At 39.0% G+C, this 14,743-nt stretch overlaps 2 protein-coding genes across 2 annotated transcripts; one reads left to right on the forward strand and one right to left on the reverse strand.

The window, feature by feature from the left end:
• The first annotated feature begins 3,429 nt into the window (after positions 1-3,429).
• On the forward strand, positions 3,430-4,258 carry LOC121439040 (60S ribosomal protein L7a-like). The gene has a single exon (XM_041639535.1). It carries the CDS (start codon positions 3,430-3,432, stop codon positions 4,228-4,230), a length of 801 nt encoding a protein of 266 aa, XP_041495469.1. The 3' UTR covers positions 4,231-4,258.
• Positions 4,259-5,626: 1,368 nt separating this feature from the next.
• Positions 5,627-6,667, reverse strand: LOC121438984 (hemogen-like). Its single transcript, XM_041639484.1, has one exon. The coding sequence runs from the start codon at positions 6,665-6,667 to the stop codon at positions 5,627-5,629; it is 1,041 nt and encodes a 346-aa protein (XP_041495418.1).
• Positions 6,668-14,743: the final 8,076 nt, after the last annotated feature.

Raw genomic sequence — 14,743 nt, forward strand, 5'->3', positions numbered from 1 at the left:
TAGAGCTGGCCCAGGTGGTGTGTGGGTGAGATAGAACTGAGGACCTGAGAGAAGAACTGGCTCTAACCCTTCCTGCAAGCTGCATTGGGTGAGCTAGCCAAGGCAGTACTGAAGAACTTGTCCATGTAGTAACAATAAGAGAAAACTGGTCAACTGTCTAACCCAGTTACCACCCATGCTGTAAACCAGAACTATGAGGTGGCCCACCACAACATCCACCTCATTTACCAACGGTTGAAGCATGTGAAAGAGACTAACCTATAGATCTAAAACTGCAGGATTGCCATGGCACAGGAAGACAGAATATCTAACAGGAGCTACAGTGAGAGCCTGTAACATGAGGGCCTGCTTGTTGGGGTTTCTGTCCTGCTCAGTTCCTACAGCTGTTTAGCCCCAAAGAATCACACAGAAGTCTACATAAGTTATAAACTGATGGGCCCATTAGCTCAGGCTTCTTATTAACTATTATAACTTATATTAACCCATTATTCTTATCTATGTTAGCAACCTGGCTTGGTACCTTTTTCAGCGGGGTAGGTCACATCCTGCTTCTTCAGTGTCTCGACAGGACTGGGGAGGAATGGGCTTCCTCCTTCCCAGAATTCTCCTGTTTCATTGCCCCACCTCTACTTCCTGTCTGGTTGCCCCATCTATATTTCCCGCCTGGCTACTGGCTAATCAGTGTTTATTTAAAACATAATTGACAGAATACAGAATTGTCCCACACCAAGAGCCCATTATTGATAGTGTAGCAGCAGTTAGTCATCTCTGCCCAGATCAATGTCTCATAGCAGTGATCACTTACAAGTAAAGATGAATGGACTGAACAGTAAACTGTGTTACTTACAGAACCACAGTCCAGCTTCCACACTGAGATTCTTTCTTCATTTTTATTTTTCTCTTTGCTTATTTGTTTTGTTTTGTTTTTCTTTTCAGTTTTGGTAGGGAGTTTGCAAGGGCAATGATAGATGCAAGGGGATAGGGAAATAAGTGGAATCAGGATGCCAATGTGAAGCCCACAAAGAATCAATAAAAATTAAAAGAATTTTTAAAAAGTTTGAAAATGGCCTATGGCTAAAATGCACTACTACTAAAATGCACACTCTTTTGTGGAAGACTTAGGATACTAATGAGACATGCTATGCATGAAGTTTTATGTAGAACTGCATGTGACCTAACAGTAGGCAGAAAATTGATACTGCAAATGACAATAAAAGCCGATGAACAAAGCCTCCATCAGTGTAGAGGAATGATATTGAGCACCTAAACTTTATCCCTGCTCTGTAACACTTTTTCTTTTGGTAGTAAATAATTCCTTAATAAAGTCTCTTGTTTTACTTTAACTAGCCATGTGTACCTGTTAAATATCTTGTTCTGGGACACAAGCAGATAGACTCCCCCCAAACATGGAAAACTTCTAAATCCAGAGATACCATAATTTGATTAAAGCATATACACAAAACAGCCCATCCCACTGTCTACAGAGACTTCCCTTTTCCCTGCCAATTTCTTTTTATTGAGAACTATTAGAGAGAAGTGAGGGAAAGGCCTTGGGCTTGCAGAGAGAGGACAACAGTGGGAAAGGCCCATCATTGTTACTGGAGAATCTGGATTCCATTTTGTTGATTCTTAGTCTTGTTGATAAGAATTTAAAAACACACTCAAAAGGATGCTCAAAGACTGTTTTATGACAGAAAAGCAATAGGACAAGGAAGTTTTAATCTAGAAAGCTACTGGGAGAAGATATATGACAGAGGAATAAGGAAAGTCCTGCCTTTTGAATTAGTGTCTAAGAAATCAGGATGGCTCAGTGATATCAGTCTATACACAGATGATTCTGTGAATGTATATTTCAGGTGGTACAGTGTCTTCAGAAAGATGATGAATGACCAAACTGTCTAGATTTCAGTTGGTATCCTAAGAAGAGATATACAAGCCGGGCGGTGGTGGCTCACGCCTTTAATCCCAGCACTCGGGAGGCAGAGGCAGGCGGATCTCTGTGAGTTCAAGACCAGCTTGGTCTACAAGAGCTAGTTCCAGGACAGATTCCAAAACCACAGAGAAACCCTGTCTTGAAAAACCAAAAAAAAAAAAAAAGAGATATACAGTAGGAAAAAGAAGACACTTTTAAAGTTCAAAAAAGGTGGCCGGCTTAGTGGTTAGAAGCTTCAAACAACTACATCAAGGGAAGGTATTCTGAGATATTTAGATTCATCATTTATTAAGGGTATAATTAATCCTCAGATCATTTAACATGTCCATAGATATACCAACTTTCCTAAGAGGTGTCCATTTCTATACACAGGGCCTGTGCAGGCTAAAGCCAGATGGGTTTCCAGCACTGAGAGGGAAAACATGGAATGGGCTCCTATCTCTAACAAGAGAGCTATTCATAACTGACATCCAGTGGCAATGGAGTTTCACTGGATTTATTTACCACATTTCAAGGTAGATCACATGCCCATGAGTACTTGGTCAACACAAAATGAATTCAATGATATTTTTGTAGACTTTTATTCAATTTTGCAATTGTTTGGGCATTTTTTTTGTTTATTAGTATTTTCTTATGTATTTTATTTCCCATTTCTCTGATTTGATTTGGCTGAGGGATGCTATGTGTACTTCTTTTTTGTTTGTTTTTATTTTTGTTTGTTTGCTTGTGTTTCAAGAAAAGAGAACTGGCCTGGAATTGGGTAGGAGGTAGGAGGTTATGAGAGTTGTAGGGAGAACGGAAAAATAAAATCAGGATATATTGTATGAACATTTTCTTTCACTGAAATAAGTTGTTTATGGGAGGTGGTCAGAATTAAATAAAATCCTCAGGGTATGGTTCACATAATTGACTATTTGGTATTTTTGCAGAAGGAAGAAAACTTCAATGAATTCCCTGTCTCTCATTTGAGTTTACTTAGGACCTCTCAGGAAGAGGCCATCACCAGATGTGGGCCTCTCCACAGTGGATCACAGAGAGCCAAAATAATTCTTAAGTAAAAATAACTTAACACTTTGTGGCACTGTTATTAACAACAAAAGGTGAACAAAGAACCCAGTATAGAAACAAAATGTAATTTTAATTATTTTTTCACTCTTGTAATACATGGATAAAAGAAAAGGCTTATGTAGTAATAGTTTAATCTACATGCTGTTACAAGATGAGAGCCTACTACAGTGTTTGGCAAAGGGTTGGTATTGCTTTTAAAGTATATTCATTACAGTGTTTGGATAAATATAATTATAAAGTGATTACTGTACTTTTAAGACATATGATACACAAGTGTATATACAATTCAGCTATGTGTGTGTTGTAGGCATAACCAGAATGAACCTTTGGAGTTTCAACTACATTAGTATTTATTCATGTGTTTGAAATGTGTACAATAATAGAAATAAAAAATGAAGCAGTGGCTCTCTCTCCTCCAGCCCGGCAAGATGCCCAAGGGAAAGAAGGCCAAGGGGAAGAAGGTGGCCCCAGCCCCCGCCGTCGTGAAGAAGCAGGAAGCGAAGAAGGTGGTGAATCCTTTGTTTGAGAAGAGGCCTAAGAACTTCGGCATTGGGCAGGACATCCAGCTCAAGAGAGATCTCACGCACTTCGTCAAATGGCCCCGCTACATTAGGCTGCAGCAGCCGAGGGCCATCCTCTATAAGCGGCTCAAAGTTCCTCCAGCCATTAACCAGTTCACCCAAGCCCTGGACCGGCAAACAGCTACCCAGTTGCTTAAGCTTGCCCACAAGTACAGGCCAGAGACCAAGCAGGAAAAGAAGCAGAGGCTGCTGGCCCGTGCTGAGAAGAAAGCTGCCGGCAAAGGGGATGTCCCAACTAAGAGACCACCTGTCCTTCGAGCGGGCGTCAATACAGTCACCACTTTGGTAGAGAACAAGAAGGCTCAGCTGGTGGTGATTGCCCACGACGTAGACCCCATTGAGCTGGTGATCTTCCTGCGTGCTCTGTGTCGCAAGATGGGGGTCCCCTACTGCATCATCAAGGGAAAGGCCAGGCTGGGGCAGCTGGTCCATAGGAAGACGTGCACCACTGTTGCCTTCACACAGGTTAACTCGGAAGACAAGGGTGCTCTGGCCAAGCTGGTGGAAGCTATTAGGACCAATTACAACGACAGATATGATGAGATCCGCCGCCACAGGGGAGGCAACGTCCTGGGTCCTAAATCTGTGGCTCGAATTGCCAAGCTGGAAAAGGCAAAGGCCAAAGAACTCGCCACTAAACTGGGTTAAATGTACTGCTGAGTTTTCTGTACATAAATATAATTATAAAACTTCCATCTAAAAAAAAATGAAGCGGTGGAATAAAACATCATTCTCTAGAGGTAGCCATTAAAAATACAAAATAAGTAGGATCAAAACCCCGGCTTTGTGGGAGCCTAGCCAGTTTGGATGTTCACCTTCCTAGATATGGACGGAGGGGGGAGGACCTAGGACTTACCACAGGGCAGGGAACCCGGACTGCTCTGTGGACTGGAGAGGGGGAGGGAAATGGGAGGCTGGGATGAGGTGGAAACTTGTTTTTTGTTTATGTTTTTTTCTTCTTTTCTCAATAAAAAAAATTAAATTAAAAAAAATACAAAATAAAAACATTTTTAAATGCATATAATTCTCAGTTCTAAGATGAGTCCCACTACAATCAATGCTTTTTGTTTATAGCTTTCTCTGATGGTGGAATAGACAATTTTATAATTTCATAGACTTATTATTTTTGAAATTAAGCAGTATGTCCTACAATTTGTAATTTGGATATCTTATCAATTATTTCATGACTGTTTTATATAACTGCCCTTTTATTTTGTAAGTCATTAACCCTCAGTTACCATGATTCAATCATCAAGAGATCATTTTTGCCAATTTCCAAATCAAGTAACAGAGATCTGTGCTATAACTGTGGTTGTGATTGTTGCACCAAAGGGTAGAATATGAGCAGATGGTCAGTGTATGAGATAACAGTCAATCCTGTGTATTCTCATCAGTGGAAGGTCTTTCACAGAGTGTGATTTAGCATCATAGTCAATACTCTCATGATAAAATTTGCTATAGACTTGCTTAATTAAGTTCAGATATGGACAGTGATAAAGTTAGATAAGTACTAAATATTTTTAGCCTGCTCATTAATATCATTTTAGGAGAAGAAGAAACTCCTTATGTTTTTCCCTTCCATTTCCCTCTGCCATATACACATATACATATTTGCATACAGCATAGCACCTACACATGCATGGACAAACACTAAGAAAATATTGTTTATCTATTAGGAACTTAAAATGTAGTTTTCTCAGGTATGTTCTATAAATGGCAAAAATGCTAGTTAAAATACTAACAAAAGTTCCAGAGTTTGCTACAACAGCTTGGGGAAACCGTACATACAAAGATATTAAGATATATATTCTGTTGGAATATAATTTTATGATGGAATTATTGTAAAAACAAAGCATAAATCTAGATATTTTCTGGACAAACATTTTGAGGAATAAATGGAATTTCTCATATTTCTGGTTATATATTGGCTTTTTCCTTCATTTCTTGAACATCTTAAGTGTTCTTTAACTTTCTGGTGTGGATTAAGTTCCTGGCCTTGGAATATACATATTTCTTGACTTTGATCTATGAGGCAGTCATCAGTTCAATCAATGTTCTTACATGTTTCAGCAGAGAGGTCTTCATTCCCAGGCAATTTCTGATAGACTTCATGTGAATATTTATCAGCTACACAAATGTCTTGACATGTTTCAAATGAATCTTCTTTAGTGAGAGATGTTTCTTGGATGAGTCCATAATGTGTAATAATTGCTTTGTATATTTCATGTGAAAGATATTGTGGTCCAACTGATTCTTGTGCTTTGGGGGAAACATCTTTAGACATGGCTATTTCTTCAAGATTGGTGAAGAAGCCTTCAGTCATAGTTGTTTCTGAATCTGGTTCAAAAATGAATTTGTCTGGTCCTTGTGATTTTTGGCATGTGTTGTTAGGAGAGTCTTCAAGCACATCTGATTTAGATATTGAACACTGAGGACTTTCAGTTGCATCTTCAGATATGATACAGGGTGGGGTTTTGGGAAACATTGTCTCTTCACATGTTTTAAGAGAGAGGGCTTCAGGTTCAGTCATATCACATACTATTGAAGAATGTTCTTGAATTTCAGCTATTTCTTGGCACAATTTAGGATAGAGGTCTCCAGTCAAATATTGATCTGTTTCAGAAAAGTCATTCCATACTGCTATATCCTGGTAGCAAGCCAAATCCTCCCCATAGGTAAGGCTTTCTTGGTGTGTTTCTAAATAATATTCTTCAGGCACATTTTGTGGAGAAGAGCCTAAATATGTAAGGGCTTCCATTCCAGAGTTCTGGGTTTCTTTCTGGGCAGGTGCCACCTGAGTTTCCTCTTCTATTTGTATTAGAGCCTTAGGCTTTTCTTCTAAATCTTGTTGTCTCTTTTGACCTCTTTGATTTACTTTCCTTGATCTCTGCCTTTTATTTTTCTTCCGTTCTCCAAGGTGCCATCGTACCATTAGCTTCTTTTGGGCTTCATCTTTTCTTTTCTTGAGTTGTTCTCTGTTTCGTAAACACCAAGATCCAATGACATCTGAAGCATGGATCTCTTTTGCATGGGTGTCAGGTGTTTGGAAGTGCTTCACATGAGATTGCACCTTCCCCAAGTCCATCTTTCCATAGAATCTTCGCCGTACTTTCTCTGACTACCACAGACAGCCTAAAAGCACTGGAATAGTCAGTTCTCTCCCCTATGTCTATCTCTACAGGTAGGGAATGTTTCTAAGTAGAATCACCTTTGATGGTGATGCTAGGAATGTTGATGTGGTGATGACATATTAGCCATCTTATGAGCTCACAATGGTAATTCATACTATCTGAACTATCTTACTGATACCTTTTTAGTCAGTGAAGCAAAATTAACTTAAAAAACTGTGGTGGGAAACAATGTATACCTCCCTATCTAAGAATCTCTACCCACAGTACAGTAGTTTACTCCAGTTCAGGGTTGTAGCATCATAGTCTTGTAGCTTGTAAGCCTCCCAATTTCCCCTGTACCAAAACAGAAGTATGCAAAAAAAAGATGGCAACATCAATTTGAGTAATAGTATCCTTGACAGATCAACTTTGGGCTTCAAAGAAGACTTTATCTTATTTTCCTTCAAATTTGTTCAAAACTGTTCTTATAATCTCCTAGGGAAGTTAGGTTGCCCAAACTTTAAATAGGGTTTTGGTTTTGGTTCTGCTTAAGACAAGCAAACTAGGTTCCTATTATTTGTAAGTAACTCTGATAATCTTTGCTTCTTTCTTTCTGAGACGTCTATTGTTGGAGGAGGCCACTTGTTGTTTCCTAGACCCTTAGCCCTGAAATCATCAAAAGAAACTATATTAATAAAATCACCTCTTGGTAGAGCCGATTAGCTCTACCCTCTTATTAGCTAACTCTTAGATATTAATATAACCCATTTCTATTAATCTGTGCATCACCACGAAATCATGGCCTACCAGCAAAGTTTTAGCACATCTCCCTCCCTCAGGTCCATGGCATCCCTCAGAACCTGCCTTCCTCCTCCCATGCTATAGGCCAAGCCAGTTCTTTCTTCATCAACCAATAAATCAACACATAGACAGAAGGATCTCTCACACAATTTCCCCTTTTCTGTTTAAACAAAAAGGGAGCCTTTAATTTTAACATAGTAAAATTACATATAACAAAACAGTTATCAAGCAAGAATTACAGTTACAATAATTATACCTACTTTATCATTTATCATAACTAAGGAAAACTTTAACTATCACTATAAATTCTTCAACTCCAGAAGGATATGATATTACCTAAGTAAACAGGAAGGACATTGAAAGCAACTTCCAAAACTCTAGAATGGACAGAGACATCTCACTGCAAGGACAGTCACACAAACAATTTTTGTACTGTTGAGGCATCCATCCTCAGCCTACAGGCTCATAGTATCCAACTGACTTTTCCATGAAGCAGAAAATTTCAAAGACACATCTGCCTATATTGACAGTTTAACAGTCACTTATTTCTGTATCCTACAGAATGTCTCCCAGACTCTTTCATGATACAGAAAGGTCTAAGAATCATCTCCCCTTTAGGCAAGTACAGCAGTCATTTCTCTGTGGATAATGCATGTACAATGCAACTAAAAAAAACTCCATAAGGAGCCATTTCAATGCTCATCTTCCTCTTGAAGTAGATTATATACTTCAACAGGAAGCAGGATCAGACGTGTCTCACTGTCATGAAAAGTCCTAAGTTATTAAAACATTTAAATATCATATTCTGAAGGTCTCTGAAATATTTGGAGAATACCTAACTAACTGAATTATATCTTTATATATCTAGAAAAATCTAACTAACATGACTATAATCTTGACTATTATAGATGACTATCTATTAACCTATATTTCTTAATATGCATTGCATTTTTAAGTGAACTACACAAACACAATATCTTAATCAAGAGCATATATATATATACATATATATATGTATATATATGTATATATATATATATATATATATATATATATATATATAAACAAAATGGACCTTAAATGTGTAACAATAACCCAAGATCTATACCAATGCAAATCTCTATAGCATATCCCACTTTAAATGTAAACAAAGAGTTACAAACAATATTTGGGAATATGAATGTAGCTTCTCCAAACTGATTCATGCTGTTTATTGGGTGAAGTATTTTCTTTGTGGGGGTGTTCAAAGTAACCTTTCTGGGGGCCTTGTTCCATAAACCCATATTGGTCTGGAAGCAATCTATAGGTTGTCATCTTCAGTAGAAACAAAAGAAGAACCCTTTTTCTAAATCAACATACCCTTAGACCCAAATTCTGATGTCAAGATACTTTTATAATATACATACTGGTTTTTAATCCCAGCACTTGGGAGGCAGAGGCAGGCAGATCTCTGTGAGTTCAAGGCCAGTCTGGTCTACAAGAGCTAATTACAGGACTGGAACCAAAAGCTACAGAGAAACCCTGTCTCGAAAATCAAAAAAAAAAAAAAAAATACATGCTGGTTTAGCTTAGCAGCCCATACAATGAAATGTCTCTCTGTACTTAGCTCCTTACCAGTCAAAAAAAATTCAAAGAAATAATAATAATATACATATTCCAGACTCTCTGTAAATTTTCCATCTTTATGTGGCCTGTTTTTCTTTACTCATTTTAATCTATGACTGTACTCTGTCTCTTTAAAGACTTTGCTTTATTTTTTAAAAACCATTTACATGATAGAGGTGGGTCTTGTATTTATCTGTTGCTTTCATTGGTTAATTAATAAAGAAACTGCTTGGCCTTTGATAGGACAGAAAATTAGGTAGGCGGAGTAGACTGAACAGAATTCTGGGAGAAAGAAAGCCGAGCCAGGCAGTCACCATGATTGCCCTCTTGGACACAGACGCAGGTTAAGATCTTCCTGGTAAGCCATCAGCTTGTGGTGTTACACAGATTATTACAAATGGGTTAGATCAATATGTAAGAGCTAGCCAATAAGGGGCTGGAACTAATGGGCCAGGCAGTGTTTAAAAGAATATAGTTTCCGTGTAATTATTTTGGGGCATAAGCTAGCCAAACGGCCAAGAGCTGGGGCGGCAGGGAATGCGGCCTGAAGCTCCTTCAACTGAGTGGCGCCCAACAATGTGATGGACTAAATCCACTTAAAAACCTGAGAAGGCTTAAAAATAAGGGAGATAGTTTAACACAGATTTTTGCTGTTTGTTGGTGGCCTGCTGTAGAGATATTTCCTGATTTGGCAACTGTTATTTTTAAAAATGATCCCCGAGCGGGCTGGCGGAGCCCGCCATGAGAAAAGCAGCTACAGCTTCCCACCAGCAGGAGGGCACGCACCACGCGGGCAGTGGCAGCAGGTAACAGACACATAAACACAGGAAATAGCCATAAGTATTTATTCAGGAAGAAGGAGAGAGAAAGAAAGAAAGAGAGAAGAGATAAAAGGAGAAAGAAGAGATAAAGGAGAGAGAGAGAAAACGTGTGTGTATGTCAAGGAAGCAGAAAAGGAAGGGCCCAAGATGGCGGCAGGCAGGTCAGAGGTAATGGGAGTGGGCGTGGCTTGTCCCTTAAAGCAACAGGAAAGCACAACAGCAACAGCAGCAGAAAAAAAGCTGTGTCATTTTAAAGTGCAGCTTCCTGGTCTGTGCTGCCTGTGCAAACTCTGGCTTTAAAGCATTTCAATGGCTTTTATGGGACGGGATGTTTTTGTTCCTGCTTGGGATCAGAGGGAGAGTGCTCTTAGACCTTGCCGATGGCTCAGAGCTCCTTGCCTGCACCTGGGCAGGCGGCAGAATCAGGCTTAGGCAGGCTGAAGAGCATGGCAGATTCCTGCTGCCATACAGAGACGTGTTTTCAGACTGCACAATGCTCTGCATGTCAGATTTGGATATAACTTGGATGAAAAGAGTTTCTGTGCTGCACACTCAGTCTCAGAGTTAAACTGCTGAGTGCAGCTCCAATGTGGAATTGCTGTGTGCCTGGAACTGTGCACAGCTTAGGGGCACCAGATGGATCTGAGGCAGGAGCAATGGTCCATGCTGAACTGGTCTGACCTCAGGAAGGAATGATCGTAATTACCATAACAACAGCACAGTTAAGGTTTAGATTTGCAGTAAACAGGCAGTACCATATTACCCCTACACGGTGCAACTTAAGTTTTTAAGAAATGAGGGAACCCTGATTGCTCTTCGAGCAGATGAGGGAGGGGGACTTGATCGGGGGGAGGGGGAGGGAAATGGGAAGCGGTTGTGGGGACGAGGCAGAAATCCTTAATAAATAAATAAATTAAAAAAAAAAAAGAAATGCTTAACATTTTAAAAAATGATCCTGGATAGAAAAAAAAAAGAACAACAGATTCACAATAGGACAAATTCAGACCACTAATTGGATCAAAATGTTGCATGAGTGTATGTAGGTTTGAGAGAGAGAGAGAAAAAAAAATAGAGAGAGAAAATAAAGTTAATGCCCTTAAAAAATGGGGGTCAAGTCTTTAAAGACACAGAGTACAGATAGTTAAGAGATTAAAAAAAATAAGCCACGTCAAAATGAAAAATTCACAGAGAGTCTGGATTATGTGAATTGTGTTTTCTTTAAAATTTTTGACTGTGAAGGAGCTAAGTACAGAGAGACATTTCATTATATGGGCTGCCAAGCTAAACCAGAATGGATATCATAGGGGTATTATGACTTCAGAATTTGGGTCTAAGGATATGATGCTTTGGAGAGGGTCTTCTTTTGTTTTCACAGAGGATGACACCCTGTGGATTGTTTCTATCCCAATTTGATATGATAGACCATGCCCTCCTGGAAGGTTGCTGTGAACACCCTCAGAAAATTACTTCACTCAACTGCCAACTGTGAGGAAACTAGCACCCAGGTTATACCATGAAAGACCTGATAAACACTGCCCCCATTCAGCAGGAAGCAGTCTGGAGAGAAAAAACTGTGCCCATGTTCCCAAATAATTGTTTATACGTGTTCTTTTATATTTAAAGGGGGATATGATATAGATATGAATAATTTGCATTGGTATGGATTTTTAAGGTCAATTTTGTTATGTGTATATGTATTTCTGAAGATATTGTGACTGTGTAGTTCATTTTTAAAATGTAATGTATAATTAGGAAATATAGGTTGTTGATGGATAATCATCAATAATAGTCAAGCTTGTAGTCATGTTAGTTAGATTTTCTAGATATATAGAGATATATTTGTTAGATAGACATTCTTCATATCTCTCAAAGACTGCAGAATATGGCATTTAAAATGTTTTAATAACTTAGGGTTTTTCATGACAATGAGTCATATATGCTCCTGGCAGCACCAATCTACTTAAAGAGAAAGATGGGCATCGAAGAGGATCCTTATGAAGCTTGATAGCCATTTGAGCAAGAAACTGCTCTTGCCTGGACTGTTGCATAAACTGGACACAAAGAACCCACAGAGAGAGGACTGCTGAACTTGCCTAAAGGTGAGATGGTCTTTCGGGGTTCCTGACTAATGGAAGAGTCTGCGAGACATTCTGCAGGACACAGCAGAAAGTGACTGAACTGTCTTTGGAATTTCATGCTTCATGGAAATGTCTGCTAGAAACTATGGGCCTGTAGGCTGAAGATGGATGCCCCAACGGTACAAAAGAACTTTGGGTGCTGTACAGGCAGCAATATGTCTCTGTCATTTCTAGAATTTTAGAAGTTACTTACTTGTTTACTTAATTAATATTATATCCTTCTGGAGTCTTTGATGGAGTTGAAGAATTGATAGTTATAGTTTTCCTTAGTTATGATAAAAGATAAAATAGATACAAATATTGTAACTGTAATTCTTGCTTGATAACTGTTTTGTTATATGTAATTTTACTATGTTAAATTTAAAGCCTTTCTCTTTTGTTTAAACAGAAAAAGGGGAAATGATGGAAGTGGGTCTTGTATTTATCTGTTGCTTTCATTGGTCAATTAATAAAGAGACTGCTTGGCCTTTGATAGGACAGAAAATTAAGTAGGCGGAGTAGACTGAACTGAATTCTTGGAGAAAGAAAGCCGGGTCAGGAAGTCGCCATGATTCCCCTCTTGGACACAGATGCAGGTTAAAGATCTCCCTGGTTAACCACCAGCTTGTAGTGTTACACAGATTATTACAAATGGGTTAGATCAATATGTAAGAGCTAGCCAATAAGAGGCTAGAACTAATGGGCCAGGCAGTGTTTAAAGGAATAGAGTTTCTGTGTAATTATTTCGGGTATAAAGCTAGCTGTGTGGGTGGCCGGGTGCCAGGAATGTAGCCCGCCACTCCTAATACTACATTTACTTTCTTTTATAATTCTCCATATTCTTTTTCTCTATATCCCAAACCTAAATACATTTATGCAACACTGTGACTCATCTGGATTTGTCTTTATACATATCTGTAATTATTTACAGTCCAGGAGCACTTTTTAAAATGCTAAGCACTTCTGAAAATTTATGCTGCACAATTACTATGTCATATATGGTACTCTCTTCTTTCCTGCTCAGTCTAAAACTTAAGCTGTTCCATTACTATGATATATATGGTATCTCCTGTTTGCTCTGCACAGTCCAGCATGATGGAGATGTTTGCTGCCTCTGAGAGCCATGTCCACAGCTCCATTTCTGGGCACACAGTCAGTCCAAGTTGCCAACAAACAAGCCCAGCACACTGCTCACAAACCCCATCCAAATGCTTGGTTTCACAAAAGATTGAGAGTTTGTCCATGGCAGCACAGCTCACAGCTGAGAAGCTGCCATTTTGAAGCCACATGGCTGCTACTGCTGAGTCGGTAAGACCTTTCTTAAAGGAACTGTGGCATAATGCCGGCAAACAGCAAAAAAAATGTGCACCAATCTGTTGGAGGAGGCCACTTGTTGATTCCCAGCTACTTAGCCCCCAAATAATCACACAGATACTGTATTAATCAAATCACTGCTTGGTCCATTAGTTCTAACATCTTATTGGTTAGCTGTTACATATTAATTTAACCCATTTCCATTAATCTGTACATCACCATAAGGTTGGCGTGCAAGAATATGGAAAATTTTAGTCATGGAAATTTTTAAGAAACTTTGCTTGATCAGGAGCTGGTTAAGGCACTGGAATAAAGTAACGTTGCAACATCAAGAGCTACTTGAAAACAGGAACCTCTGCAAAAGTATAAACCATGAAATGTTCCTGGCAACTAGCAACCTGTCGACACCCAGCTTTGTGGTCTAGACAGAAGCAGGAGTAACTGCTTGGGGAATGGGCATGGGACATGCACAAAAGCAGATGTAGCCACTTAAAGGAGAAAGGCGGTATGCAGAAGTAGTCCACACCCTGCATTTAGCAAAACCAAACCCCTTGACACAAAATGTAACTAGCTTGCGGTTTTTGCCTATATGTGTCAACCCCAGCTAGTGAGGGGACTCTTCTCCTTACTGTTCTGCATTGTGAGTAGTGAACGAGTCCCTAGCCTGGCTGAATAGCTCAATGAATAAACCTTGCTTTTGTATTTCGACTTGACTGGATACTGGTGGTGGTCTTTCTTGGGGTCTCAACTTTGGCAAAACAGTAGCCTAACAGTAAAGTTTCAGAATGTCTAACACTGTCAGCTCCATGGAGTCTCTCTGACCCTGCCTTCCTCCTCTCATGTTAAAGGCCAAGCCAGTTCTTTATTCATTAACCAATAAAAGCAACACATAGACATAAAGACCTCCCACGCCTTTGTTATTGCTCATATAAATGTTATACAACTTTATGAGAAAAAATAGATTCATAAAATTTCTAAGAATATAGTATCTATGTCAAAAATCAGGTGTTCATAGTTTTTTTGGTTAATATCTGTGTCTTCAATTTGATTCCATTGGTCAATGTCTCTGTTTCTGTGCCAATACCAAGCTATTTTCATTATTGTACTTTTATTGTAATAGAGTTTAAAGTCAGGGATGGTAATGCCTCCAGAAGTACCTTTATTGTATAGGATTGTTTTGACTGTCCTGGGTTTTTTGTTTTTCCATATAAACCTGATTATTGTTCTCTCAAGGTCTATGAAGAATTTCATTGGGATTTTGATGTGGATTGCATTGAATTTATAGATTGTTGATCCTACCAATCCAAGAACATGGGAGATCCTTCCATTTTCTGGTGTCCTCTTCAATTTCTTTCTTTAAAGCCTTAAAGTTCTTGTCAAATAGATCTTTCAC

This window comes from Microtus oregoni, unplaced genomic scaffold (assembly GCF_018167655.1).
Source record: "Microtus oregoni isolate MIOR12 unplaced genomic scaffold, Mior012 000059F_ref0000304, whole genome shotgun sequence".
NCBI lineage: Eukaryota > Metazoa > Chordata > Mammalia > Rodentia > Cricetidae > Microtus > Microtus oregoni.

Excerpts from the sequence above, each read along its gene's own strand:
- LOC121438984 (XM_041639484.1), bottom strand. The coding sequence starts at position 6,667 with ATGGACTTGGGGAAGGTGCAATCTCATGTGAAGCACTTCCAAACACCT.
- LOC121439040 (XM_041639535.1), top strand. The coding sequence starts at position 3,430 with ATGCCCAAGGGAAAGAAGGCCAAGGGGAAGAAGGTGGCCCCAGCCCCC.